This window comes from Xenopus laevis, chromosome 5L (genome assembly GCF_017654675.1).
Source record: "Xenopus laevis strain J_2021 chromosome 5L, Xenopus_laevis_v10.1, whole genome shotgun sequence".
Classification (NCBI taxonomy): domain Eukaryota; kingdom Metazoa; phylum Chordata; class Amphibia; order Anura; family Pipidae; genus Xenopus; species Xenopus laevis.
The window spans coordinates 142816492-142831145 of NC_054379.1; the positions used below are offsets into that span (position 1 = coordinate 142816492).

The 14654-nt window shown below is 39.6% G+C and overlaps 1 protein-coding gene across 3 annotated transcripts in view; it reads left to right on the forward strand.

The window, feature by feature from the left end:
* stag1.L (stromal antigen 1 L homeolog) overlaps positions 1-8013 on the forward strand; it is a 109982-nt gene extending 101969 nt beyond the window's left edge. For all 3 annotated transcript variants that reach the window (XM_041562318.1, NM_001096108.1, XM_018262099.2), the window contains 10 exon segments: positions 143-282; positions 885-986; positions 1723-1871; positions 2350-2478; positions 3847-4055; positions 4415-4586; positions 4887-4997; positions 5651-5765; positions 6347-6427; positions 6769-8013. In XM_041562318.1, the coding sequence (XP_041418252.1) occupies positions 143-282; positions 885-986; positions 1723-1871; positions 2350-2478; positions 3847-4055; positions 4415-4586; positions 4887-4997; positions 5651-5765; positions 6347-6427; positions 6769-6792 (1232 nt within the window). In that variant the 3' untranslated portion in view covers positions 6793-8013.
* Positions 8014-14654: the final 6641 nt, after the last annotated feature.

Consider the following 14654-nt stretch of genomic DNA (forward strand, 5'->3'; position numbering starts at 1 on the left):
TACTTACGTGCACACTCGCTTACACACCCACTCACTTATACTTGCACACTTCTGTGCTTTCTTTGATTTTGTGTGCCGTTCTTATGCTGATTGTGTCCCTGTGACTATTCTTTTATTTATTTTTTTTTAATTTTTTTTTTAGAGGGAGACGAGGAGGATGAAGCCAATAAAATTGAGGCATTGCACAAAAGAAGGAACCTGCTTGCGGCTTTCTGCAAACTTATCATCTATGATATTGTAGATATGCATGCTGCTGCAGATATCTTCAAGCACTACATGAAGGTAGAAGTCACTCCCCTATGACAACAGTAACACAACTACAGCTAAGACAAAGCGGTCAAGTTTTGAAACTCAGGAATCCTATGTTTTGATATTCATGCTGGATAGCTTGCAATACACTCATACTAACTGTCAATTCCCAATTTGCAGATTGAAACCGAAATGCCACATTCTGTGTATAAAGGTCGGGCCTAATTTTGTAAAATAATAGACTAAAGAAAAATGATATGGCGTGTGGGGAAAACCTTTTGTTAAATGGATGTATTGTATCTACACACTTAATCCATAGATATCTACTGGGATGTGGCATCTGAATATACCGTTTGTCACACTGTAGTAGGGCTTCAAGTCAGTGGCATGGTCTAGTTGACATAATCCTACCTCAAGATCCCAACAATAAATGGGAGGCACAGTTAGAAGTCCAGTTTGGATTATTCTGATTAATCTTCGCTAGAGTAGGGTGTGAAAAGCATTTTGAGCAAAGTAAGGCTGTAACAAATTTTTTAACTAAAAGGGGGAGTGTTAGCAATAGTTTTATTAAGTATAACATGTTAAATTTAAATATTCTTTTATTTTAGCAAGAAAATACTTTTTTGTTGTTTCAGTATTACAATGACTACGGGGACATTATTAAAGAAACACTAAGCAAAGCAAGACAGATGGACAAAATACAATGTGCAAAGACCCTCATTCTGAGCTTGCAGCAGGTAATGTTTATACAGTTTATATCTTCTATTTCTTCTGTATGGTCTTCTTCACACCTTTTCTTTTTTGCATCAAAAAAGTTCTGTTTAGTGCCCCCCCCCCCCCCAATTATGTTCTAGTCTCTGAGTTTGTTATGCAGGTATGGGATCTGTACTTGTTTTCTGGCAAAGTATTGGCTATTCTAGAGAACAAAAATCAGTCAGAGTTGCTTGTTGAAGCACAGCTCTAAGAGATGCCATCACTCATGCATGTTCCATGCATTACTGGATAACTGAGCCTTAATTGTCCTTTGTTGAGCAGCTTATAGGAAAGAAGTAGCCAATACAGAATAGAAGCCTATTTTAACAATTAAAAGTTAGACAGACGCAGTTAGTTGGTGATGCAGAACCAATACAATGAACCTCATACTTTACTGAATTGCATTTCTCACAAGTCTTCAGATACTCAACAGAAAAAAGGGTTCACTCCGAAATTTTGCATTGCCTGTTTATTACTTGTTGTTTGTAGCTGTATCACTTCCATTTATATTTTTAAGTTCTTGCTAGAGTCCTATAGCAAGATTGGATTTCCATAATGCTGTTGTTTCTTCTAGAGCCTTCAGACTTCTTGTGCCAGAAAAACTGTTAATAAATGAGCCAAGCATTCATGTATCTGCTTTCAGTATATTATGCCATCTTGTCAGAGATAGTGCATACTTACAATGACATGGTATTCATTACTATATTCATCTTTTTTTAGCTGTTCAATGAGCTGGTGCAGGAGCAAGGCCCCAATCTTGACAGGACATCTGCACATGTCAGTGGCATTAAGGAGCTGGCCCGAAGGTTTGCACTCACATTTGGTTTGGATCAGATTAAAACAAGAGAGGCAGTGGCCACATTGCATAAGTAAGTATTAATGATAATGCAAGCAGCATATTTTTTTCCAAAGCCTGCAAAAGCTATATAAAATGTATTATTATGCAGCTTTTCATATTTTCATGCATTACTTGTAATAGAAGTTTTGCTGGAGTCATGACTTGTCAGAAAGCCTTATTAAATAGATACTGACACCACAAATTAAACCTTTTTTACAACTATAATAAAATTGTCTTTTGCAGGCGCTTTATAATTTTGCCATAAAGATATTTGCCAGACGATTTTATGTTACCTGTGCAAGCGAGTTATGCATAAGAAGTGACTTTATATGTGGCAATTTTCATAATACTTCGGGCCAGTTTTCATAATACTTTGTATATAGCAAGGCCTTGTCACAGCTTTAGTTAATAGCTAGCTAGTTAGCTGCATACATTGCTTAACTGTTTTTTTTTAATTGGATGTATTTGAAAAGCTGAATGATGCTAAAATATGTTTTGTTTTTATTCAGAGATGGAATTGAGTTTGCCTTTAAATACCAAAATCCTAAAGGGCAGGAGTACCCCCCTCTCAACATAGCCTTCCTGGAGGTGTTGAGTGAATTTTCCTCGAAGCTCCTGCGGCAGGACAAGAAGACTGTGTAAGTAACAGAAATCGTACAGAAATCATTTTTACTCATTTGTTCTACACTGAAAATTGTATTCTTTTAAAATGAAAGTCTAATCCATGCGTTGTGTAATGCAACATTTTAGTCCTGTTTGGGGTAGGGACCTTCCAGTCAAGGTTAATAAATAATAATAAATAATGTATTGCTGTATGGCAGGGTCATGTGTCAGTTTTTTTCTGGTGGCTTTTTCTGATTTATCTTATAGTAGTTTTCTCTCTCAAGGAAGTTTAGCTCTAGGCTGAGGGCATACAAAGCACAGGCTCAGAATCTTTTTGCCTGCATTTTCCCTGCACTTTTGCCTTCACCTGCAGAGAAAGAGAAGCTCAGCCTGCGCCTTACGTGCTAAATTCTGCCCAGTAACCGAGTGAAACTGCAGAAAGTATCATCAGCATTTATGAGCTAAATGTCATGGTACAGGTATGGGACCTGTTATCCAGAATGCTCGTGACCTAGGTTTTTCTGGATAATGGATCTTCCCGTTATTTGTATCTCCATACTTTAAGAGGTTGATTTATCAACATTCGAATTAGAATTTTTGCCACAATTTTTTTTGCACAAAAACCCCACAAATTCAAATTACATTTTCAAAAAACACGAATGTTTGTAATTATTCTGCAAGAAAAAAATCTTAGTTTGCAAGTTTATGTAGAAGTCAATTTGAGTTGTCCTACTGTAGCTTGTAAACTCACAAATCTGAGGTTTTTTTTCATGTTTAAACTTTTTATATTGGGATTTTTTAATAAATAAACATTCAAGTTTTTTTCATTGTGAGTTTATTCGAATTAGAAAAAACTAATAAAATCCAATAAGATTATTTTGCCTCAAGTAAGGATTAATTATATTTTAGTTGGGAACAAGTACAAGGAACTGTTTTATTATTACAGAGAAAAAGGAAACCATTTTTAAAAATTTGAATTATTTAATTAAAATGGAGTCTATAGGAGATGGGTTTCCCGTAATTTGAAGCTTTCTGGATAACTGGTTTCCAGATAACAGATCCCATACCTGTATATTCCATAGCAATATAGGACACTTCAAAGCACTTTGATTTATCTAATTGCAGGAGCCCCTAGGTTGATTTTTTGAATATTAAATTATCTATAAATGATTGAATTTACTTCCTCCGTAGTTCAAGATAATACTGTGATGCTAGTCTCTAGGAATTGCTCAGTGCTTCTGTATCAAGCCCCCAGCTCATGGATCCTTTACTGATGAGGGAGCATACGACTTTCTGAAACAGTCTTTTCACCTCGTTTAGAAGCTGAACTGAAATACTATATTAAAGGAGGACCTTTGGGGCAAACTTTTTGTATATGCTGTAATAATGCTCTGCTTTTTCAGACATTCATACCTGGAAAAGTTCCTCGGTGATCAAATGATGGAGAGGAGGGAAGATGTTTGGCTTCCTCTCATCTCCTACAGAAACTCATTGGTTACAGGCGGAGATGAGGACAGACTGTCTGTTAATAGTGGAGGAAGTAACAGTAAAGGTTCTTCAGTGAGAAGTAAGAAAGGCCGACCTCCGCTACACAAAAAAAGAGGCATAGAAGGTAAGCTTTAATAATGCACTGTTGCTTTGAGAGAAAAAGTAAAAAAGCCTTTTCACTGAGGTTCTTATTCTGTGAAGATATCAAAAGCTGTAAATGTGTCAGGGAACACAGTGCCATAGTCATTCATTATTCAGTAAATACATTAACCAGCTATATACACTGCTTCTTGTTGATGTCATCTTTAAGGTAAGTCATAAAAATTGACAGCGCAATAACAGTTACAAATAACACTAGTTAAAATAATTATAAAGAAACAAGTTGGAACAACCAATTTAAAGGATGGTCATTGGTGCAAATAACAAATGATATAATGCTGTAATATATATTGCTATATATATATATGCTTTTTTGTTTTATAGAGGAAAGTATTGACAACTCCTGGGTGACCAGGAACGATACACTCCAGACTCCCGGAGCACTAACAACACCACAGCTTACATCAACTGTGCTGAGGGAAAATACTCATCAAATACCAGAACAGATGCCTGAGCAGGAGTCCGAGCCCAGCTCAGAATCAGACTTTTTGCATAAGTATGTCAATCGGTCCTTACTGGCTCTCTGATTTTGCTTTTTAAAGTTCCATATAACCCCCCGGATATATAATATTATCCTTACCATTAACACTTACATAATGGCAACATATTCCATAGAGCTGTTCAGTAAATAGGTATATGCAATGAATATATTAGTTACATACAGATATCGACATACACAATTCTCTTATGCTAAACTACATATCAGCATAACAAATTACTTTGGAAAAGCTTTATGGGGAAAACAGATATTGAGTTTTGTCTTTGTTTTTTTTTTTTTGTTTTTTGAACACTAAAGTCCTCAGATGCAAATGTCCTGGTTGGGCCAACAGAAATTAGAAGACTTAAATCGAAAGGATAGAACGTCTATGAGTTACATGAAAGTTAGGAGTGGTGTACGGCATGCAGTGTAAGTATGAATTGCTGTGTAATTGCCATTTATATATTGCAGAGTACAGTAAGCACTGAGTTTGCACCATATCATCCATACTTGCTCCTTTGTTATAGCAGAAAGGGAGAAGAGTGCGTGTCAGTCGACCATTCCCAGTCAAGATTCTGAGTATTGTTATCTGTGTATGAATCAGTGGTACAGGCTGATACATTAGATAGCTTTAAGAAGGGGTTGGATGGCTTTTTAGCAAGTGAAGGAATAGAGGATTACGGGAGATAGCTCATAGTACAAGTTGATCCAGGAACTGGTCCGATTACCATTTTGGAGTCAGGAAGGAATTGTTTCCCCCTCTGAGGCAAATTGGAGAGGCTTCAGATGTTTTTTTTTTTTTTTTTGCCTTCCTCTTTATAACTCACAGGCAGGTTAAAAAAAAGTTAAAAGGTTGAACTTGATGGACGTGTGTAATTTTTCAACCTAACTTACTATATCTATAAATATTTATTTGAAGGCAGCTTAGTAAAACAGATTTGACAAAAAAGTGCTCCATTGTAGAAAAAAAAAAAAAAATAACTGTAGAAATATAAAGTTTGTCATTTACGACAAAAAAACAGATTTTATACCGTGGAATGTAACTATTAAAAATGTACCTTTCTTTCTCTTTGCTTTATTAGTCGTGGTCTAATGGAGGATGACGCGGAACCAATTTTTGAAGATGTTATGATGTCATCGCGAGGGCAGTTAGAAGACATGAATGAAGAGTTTGAGGACACAATGGTTATTGATCTTGTACGTATCATTTGTCCCTTCAACTGAATATTTGTATGGGCTCATATGGTATAGAGAAAAGGCAATGCAGTAGATGTGAAAGGTGTTATCCCACAGCTGTTTTTCTTAACAGGATGAAAATAATATTTGGCATCTATTTACTACTGCTTATTAAAACCATTATATTTTGTGCAACTTTTCTGTTAACTGCTGTGCAAACTTGAATGGCAGCCCCTTGGACACAAAGGGGGTTATGTAATAAAAGACACTAAGTTTGCCCAGGAGCAGTAACCCTAGAAACCAATCAGAATGTAGCATTTACTGGTCAAAAGCAAACCGCTTATTGGTTGCCACGGGTTACTGTTCCTGGGCAAACTTAGTGCCTTTTATTACATATGGGGGAAGAGTATCTTTATTTAAACTATACTTGGGTAATAGCGTGACACACCTAAGGTTTCTCTGGTGTATTTCAGCCTCCTTGTACCACCTACCTTTCTCATGAATGGGTTCATAGGTTTCCATTACTGATTTAGGTACTAGATTTTGACTTTGGAATGTAATGCTGTGTATGTGTAAATGTTATTTGTTTTTATTTTCTCTAGCCTCCGTCAAGAAACAGGCGGGAGAGAGCAGAGCTCCGGCCAGATTTCTTTGATTCAGCAGCCATCATTGAAGATGATTCAGTAAGTACCTGTCTTCTTCAGAGCAACGGAAATTGCAGTCTAGCCGATAACATGTCAATTAACAGTTTAAACAAATGAACAAGCTTATACATGTAACTTTTTATCCAGATAGGTCAGGACAAAATCCTCTAATTCCATGTTTTTAACACTGTCTGCTCAGTTTTCTATAACTGCTTTTTCTGAAGTTTAGTAAGGGCAAACAGCCCAACTTAAATACGTATAGATTTGGGTTATGTGTGGATTTATAGCTTTAACTAAGTGCAATTTTATGTGGCCGGAGTAGAGAAGTTTTCTAAATCTTTCTTAACAAAATGTTTTTTTTTTTTTCTGCTGTGCTTCAGGGATTTGGGATGCCAATGTTCTGAGTTTTGGTACCTACCATGGAACTCTTGTCAAAAGGCCTGTATACTGTGAGCTTCTGCGAGGAACTATTTTTTTTTTTTTTGTTCAAACCAAATGCTTTCGGTAATGATGGATTTAAGCCTGGGAACAGTCCTGAGTCGCAAGGAATTCAATAACGCCATCTTTTTGGAATAGTATTGGTAGATCTAAGCTGCAAATATCAGTTTGCATTTCTACAACTGCCTTGAAAGGAAGCAAAGTTAAAAAAAAATAAAATAAAAATAAACCCTAGAAAAACAAAGCCTGTTTCCTGGACAAGTTATCTTAATTTCTACCGTAAAAGTAAACAAAAAAGTTGTTTTTTTGTTCCCCCTCCGAATTTAATTTTTCCTTTTACATTAAACTCGTGTTAAATATCGAAAGGCATGGAGGATGCTGCCTTTGGCCCCACTTTATGGAAAGAAACAAGAACAGACTTTGGAAATGCACTGGAATAAAATATTAAAAGACAATGCAAAAGAACGGAAGCCATTTTGTGTCACCTTTCTGAAAAAACAAAAAACATTATTGGAACTTGATCCCACTACAGGGACAGCAGAGACCAAGACACAGATCTCAACCCTATACATAAACCTTAGTATTTAATTTTTGACAGATGATTATTTTGTATTTGAAATCCACAAAACCTGCTCCACTACAGAAGTGTAACCACAATTCATTGCTGTACAGAAAAAGGATACGTTGGCTTTTTTTTCCCTCCATCGGTATTTGTACTGTGCGTTTTTACACCAATACCAGCAAATTAATGATGGACAGCAGAATTTCACTCATTCATCACCTACAGTTAACAAAGTTCATTTCTTTTCCAACTGTTTTTGTTTATTTTTTGTCACTTTTTTATATTATAAAGTTCAACACAGCCGTGCATATTTTAAAAAAAGAGTAAAGGAATCTTATAATAGTGGGACAAAACAGAGTCTACTCTCCATGCAGTAATATTCAACAGTAATATTTTTGTAAAAATAAACCAATTTTAAACTGTTTTACTGTTGCCTATAGAAAAAAAAGTGCTTGAATGGGTCAATTTTTTTCCCCTCATGTCAATGTTAAAAATAATGGCATTTTCAGTGTTACCTGTCCCAACTTTGACTCTCTTAAGGGAAAAGATTTTTTTCTTTTTCCAGCACAATAAATCCCTGTTTAACTGCCCTGTTCTGTATTATTGTAATAAAATTTTAAATCAAGTTTTTGACAATGGTTTTTATTATCCTGGTTTAAAGTTTCTGAAATGTATATATTTATTTTGTTTTTCTCTCAACACAGCCGGAGGTTGAACTGCCTAATCGGCTTCTAAAACCTGGAAGACAAACAATGAAGAACAAACAAATCTGTAAAATGAAAATCTGTAGGTTTGTTGCTGCTGGTTTAACATTTAATTATCTTGGTAAGTTAGAGGAGACCAGAGAAGCCTGTTCATTATCTCTTCATTTGTTAAGAAGCAAACACCTGTAAAGTCCCTGTGTTTGAGGCAATTTGTTTCTGTGCAGACACTAATTACTATTTAATACTGCAGTTATGGTATGTTGGTTGCTTATAAGGCTACAGCTGCACTGACTTTATCCACAGTCCAATAATTAGCCCAGTGTGGCCATAGCCTAAAGGTAAGTTGGTTCCAGTTGATCCCTGTAAAACTGGTGTTTTGGTTTCCCTAGATCAGGGCTTGCTGTTTGATATAATTGGCCCAATACATGTACTAAGTTGGACAGAACTCCCCCTAGACATTTTCCCATTTACTTGAAAATGAAGCACTGCAGTTTGCAAAGAAACCCCGAATTAGGTTGATCACTGCTACTAAAAGCAGCAATCCAAGTATTATAACTTTAAAATGTTTATTTCTTTAAAAGGGTTTCTTTCTTATCCATTTCTCATTGTGCACCACAAGAGGCTGGACCAGACAACCTTTCTTTTTAGTTGGCTTGTCCTGCCTCTGGATGTGGGAAACAGATTAATTTGGTTTCCTCAGCTGTTATGGTGAAGCCTTGGTGGAAGCTGGTTATGATTGTCCTAGGGGCAAATTCCCCAGTGATGGCTTTGCAGCCATCGCAACACTTCGCTAGGTGTAAATTCACCAGGACAACGCTAATTCACTAAAAAGTAAAGTTGCATCCAGGGCACCGAACGCTGGCGCTTGCGTTACTTCGGCAAGCAAAGCGAAGTTGCGCTAGTGTTGTCTAATTTGCATACGGTGGGAAGTGAAAGTTGAATGGACGTATATGTTGCAGCAAATAAATTACACTACACAAGTCCAGGGAACCTTAGTAAAATAAAATAGAGTTGTTATAATGCCCTACACATGAGCCCAGTGTATAGTTTATGTGCCATATGTAAGGAAACGGAGGGGGGAACCCGGATACCCAAAAAAAAATTTAGTCTTTTGCAGCCTATCACCCTGTAAAAAAGAAAGGATGCCACCGTTTTTTGGGACTTAGAAAAATTTTGCACTAAAAATTGAAGAAGTCATATGCACTCCATTGCATTTCGCTTGGTCTGAGCTGGTGAAGGCAAGTTGGAGAATGAGTTATCGTTCAGTAAAATCCGCATCTTAGTGAATTTGTGTAGTTACGTCCGTTCACAAGAGTGAAAATTCGCCTGGTGTAGAGTGCGAAGCAACGATAACATCTATCTCCTTTGCTAGCGAAGGGATGTCTGCACCTGTTAGGGAATCGGTGAACACCCGAAATGACATCACGATGTCGAGTTTTCCCTAGCGTTGGTCACTTTGCCCTTTAGGGAATCTGTCCCCTAGTTGGGGAGATAATCAAGAGTGTGAGGGGTTCTTCTGAATACGATGAATACCAACATGAATAAGAGTCCCAAATTATGGCAGAGATTCCATATGCGTGCGTATGAGTTGTCATGGCTGTCACTGAAAAATCAACACTTTGGGCCAGATTTATTAAGGGGCAAATTGAAAATTTGAATTTTCTATTTTTTTAAGGTCAAAACTCTCAAAATTTGAATTGTGAATAATCCAAACTCGATCCTAATTCAAATTCAGATTTTGAGATTTAACAAACCTTGACCGTTGTAAAAATGAAAATGAGATTTCTCTGTCTAAGGGGGACACAGGGAACGATGGGGTTAAGCTCCATGCTCCAGGAGGCAGGACACTTGGTAATATTTGAAAAGGGGGCGTGCCAGGTGTGGCTTAACCCTGCACACTGCATCTTACCAATAGATTTTTAGTGTCCTGCTACCAGGACGATGGACATCCCACAGTCCTAAGGGATTTCTTCAGTTAGCATTTTGCTGACATCAGGGGTGATACCGATAACAGGGATACCTGTGGTTGACTGGTTAGCCCCCAACGCTTTAGTCCATTGGGGTCAATTCTCTTGCCTTTTGGCTATATCAGACCACCCAGACACATACCTGCACCAACTATGGAGGGCAGAAGGTCTGGCCGGTGTAGATGGCGGGTAAGTGCACAGTGTTACACTCTGCACTTCCTTTTGCCCCACTGTACTGGTGACATCCATAGGAGCCCAAACTGCCTCCCCTTTTCAGGAGAAGTGTCTCCTTCAGGGGGGGCATTGCTCCCACGCTTGCCTCTTCGCCCCTTCCTCTAACTTTCTGACACTCTGGTACCTGGGCGTCGCTGCTCTTCTCGTTATCCTATGGGGTCAGCGGCATCCTCGGGTAACATGCCACTAGGAGCGGAGACCGGAGAAGGAGAGGTACAAGCCATCCCTGGTCGTGCTTCAGGTGGAACGCATTTGCGTTACAAGCAGCCATTACTGCGAGTGAAGGAGCGGGGAGAAGGCACCATAATAGCGCGTCAGTTGGAACACACTTGCGTTCGAGGCGGCCATTTTGGGACACGCTGATAAGCAGCACGCAGAGGAGAACAGCACAGCGCAGAAGGCTGTCGCTTCACTCTTGATCTGTGAGTATCAAAAAGGGGGAAGTTTCTTATCCCACACACTCTCTCTTCCATCAGGCTGTTCCCTACATTATGGAGGGTAGACTAGCGACACTATTTTCCAGGGAGGGGGGGGGGGAAAGAGTCCCCTCCACAGCACAAATTTTACCTATTTTGCCTGCAACAAATGCAAGACCGAAATTCCAGGGGTGCAACAGGAACCTCTCTGCAATACCTGCTCTAAGGGGCAGGGAACATCTCATGCAGGGGTGACCACAGCGCAGCAGCTGCAGGGAGCGTGGCACAGGAGGGCACCTCTCAGGAATTAGCAGCAGGCCCATCATCTGAACCCCCAGCACCCGAACCCCCAGCACCTGTACGGGCAATTCAACTATCTGTCTTTTAGCCTCACTACAGGGACTCCCTGCAATAGCAGACCATCTTGGGAAGGCTATAGCTAAAATTAGCCTTAAGCCCAGCACCAAATGCAATAAAGATTTAAAGGGTGACTACTCATCCCCTCAGATGATTCGTCCTTTGGTCAGCTCTCTTCACAATCTGAGGGCGAGCTTCCTTCCTCGGATGACCCTTCAGATGAGGAAGAGGACAACCAGGATCAAGGACAGAGACATTCAACATGATGTCGATGGCATTATCATGGGGGTACTTGAGATTCTAAATATTTCTCAATCACCCAAACAACAGGGAGAAACTACAGGCTTATTTAAAAGACAACGCAAGTCCTCAGTTTGTTTTCCAAAGCACGAACAGATCCTTTTTTTACATTTTACAAGACGAATGGGACTCTCCTGAACGGAAATTTCATGCTACAAGAAAATTTGCAAAGTCTTACCCTTTCCCTAAGGAGTTGGTCGACAAGTGGTCAAACCCACCAGTAGTAGATGCACCAGTCTCGAGACTTTCTAAATCTACTATATTGTCAATGACACTGCAGCATTCAAAGACCCATCAGAGCGGAGATTGGAAGGATTTTTAAGAGCTATCTATTCTTCCTCCGGTTCAGCTCTACGCCCTTGCCTAGCATCAGCATGGGTATCCAGAGCCATTCAAGCTCAGTCAGAGTCTCTCCTCAGGGATATCCAGGAGGGAGTACCCAGGATGGAATTACTCTCTTCAGTACAAGCAATAGTGGAGGCGTCATCCTACCTATCAGATCACGGCAAGAACCTCAGCTCTGTCTGTAGCAGCACGCAGAACAATATGGCTTAAGAACTGGTCAGCGGGTAATACTTCAAAGAAGACTCTAACTTCCCTGCCTTTCAAAGGTCAGCGATTTATTTGGTGAGGAGCTGTAGAAAATTATATCCCAGGCAATGGGAGGAAAGAGTACCTTCCTTCCACAAAATAAGGGAAGATCTTTTACTTCCACCAGACGAGGAAAAAATTTTCGTGGCCAAACTGAACGATTTCCATGGCAAAGCAGTTCACCTCAGCGCTCACATTTCCAAACCAAAACCAACGAAAAGGGCCGTACCCCGTGGAGGCATAATAAATCCAATCCCAAATCGTCAGCGGACAAATCCGCCTCAGCTTGACGGGGCACACCCTCTGGAACCGTTGGAGCTGTTAGGGGGTAAACTACTATGGTTCCGGGAGGTATGGAACAGGGGCAACTTATGATGTCTCTAGGTATCAAAGATGCTTATCTCTATGTACCAATATGGCCCCCTCATCACTGCGGTTTGCATTCACAAATCACCACTACCAATTTGTGGCGTTACACTTCTGACTGTCTTCGGCACCCAGGGTATTCACCAAACTGATGGCAGTGACAGCAGCAACCCTGCGACTACAGGGGATCTCTGTGACACCCTACCTGGACGACCTGCTAATAAAGGCAAGGTCAGCAGAGAAAGCCAAGGAAGACCTGAATCGGGCGATCACACTCCTCCAGACCTTCTGCTGGACCATAAACTGGGAAAATTCCAACCTATTTCCCAGCCATCAGATGACCTTCCTAGGACTAGAGTTTGACACTGTCAAACTGCCAATAAATATAATCGAGTTAAGGGCCGTAAAATTAGCTCTGCTTCATTGGACGGCACTGCTACAGGGAACACCAGTGCGCATTCAGAGCGACAACTCCACCACTGTCTCTTTCTTAAATCATCAAGGAGGAACCCGAAGCAAGGCAGCGATAGAGGAAGCCAGCCAGACACCTGGCTCACTTGGAAGGTGGTTTTCTTAGTGGCAATTTCATCAACCAGAAGGGTGTCGGAGTTGAGTGCACTATCCTGTGAACCTTCGCTGTTAGTTTTTCACAACGACAAGGCTGTACAGCGTACAGTTCCATCATCCCTACCTAAAGTGGTGTCATCTTTCCACGTAAATCATGAGATTATAGTGCCTTCCCTTTTTCCAAACCCTAAAAATGACAAAGAACGTCATTTGCATAATCTGGATGTGGTCAGAGCACTTTGATACATAGAACGTTCAAAAGCCTAGTGCAGATCCCAATCTCTGTTTGTGATTTCATCAGGGCCACAAAGGGGACAGGCGGCGTCAAAGACGACCATCGTTGGGTGGATCAAAGAAACAATCAGGCAAGCCTACCTCTCCAAAGGCAAGACTCCACCAGAGTCCATTCCACAAGGGCAATGGGAGCCTCCTGGGCATGTCGCAACTCATCCTCCTTGGAGCAGACATGCAGAGCGACTACCACCATCAATTAAGCTCCAGGATGCAGGACACTTGGTAATATTTGAAAAGGGGGTGTGCCAGGTGTGGCTTAACCCCGCACACTGCATTTTACCATCAGTTTGTCCCAAAGATCTTAACGGAATAACATCCATAACTCTATAACTTTGAAAAGTCAGAACCGGTAAACCAAAGAACTATTTTGAACTAGACCAACCGGTCCATAGCTTGTTGATGGGCGGGAAGCCCTGTGTCCCCCTTTTGACTACAGAGAAACAGATTTTACGGTGAGTATCAAAAATCCTGTTTTTTCGCCACCTAAAACCTGCGAAGTTTATGTATAAGTCAATGGGAGAGGTTCAGTGACCATATTGAAGCCTTCCTGATGTTCCAGTTTTTCGGGTTGGTAATATTCGTTTGTTTTAGATATTCTATTTTTGTATTAAATTAACCCCCAATCGAATTTTGAGTATATTTGAATTTATTGCTTAAGAAAAATTCACCTGAATTTCGAAATTCGACCTTTGATAAAAAGTCCCAGGATAGGTAAATATGCCTTCTATTCCACACTACTAAACGGCAGAACTTTGATAAAATTCATGTTTTTGAATGACATTTATGAAATGTGCATTTTACAACATCAAATTGCTTGTGTCTTTAGTTGCTAAAATGAAGCATCTCAATAGACCCCCCACCACCCATATTTAATCATTTTTGCATAGCATTTCCAAAGAATGTGATGTAGAAACCCAAGATAAAAAGCAGATACGTTTTCTTGGCTGACTCAATGAAAACATTGCCTACATTTTGTAAAGAAACCTAAATTTAAGTTGACCCCTGAAAACCATATACTGCACAGTGTGGTGATTCTATATTTACATATTCTGGTAAGTAGGTCTGTCTTGTCCAAACTACTGAAAAGCTATATGAACTGTATAGATTAATAACTAATTTCTCTAATTCCCTCAAAGCTCCCACACACCCCTAGATACAGAGATTTAAAATCATAAATGTTAATGCCAGAGATTGTTTTTGATGAGTTTGTTACTCAATATGCATCAAATTACAACTATAAAGGTATAGAATATAAAGAAAACATATTGAAATTAGTGCTCAGAATCCCACTGCCACTAGTCTTGCTGTGAAATGAATGGCCGTGTGTTTAGCAGTACAAACTGTGACAATCTGTTTTATATAGTAACCTAAGCCCTTCCCAACAAACATTGATTAAAACTGTCCCTTATCAGTGGCATAACTACAGAGGACGCAGACTTTGCAGGTGGGGGGGGGGGGGGGGGGGCAGGT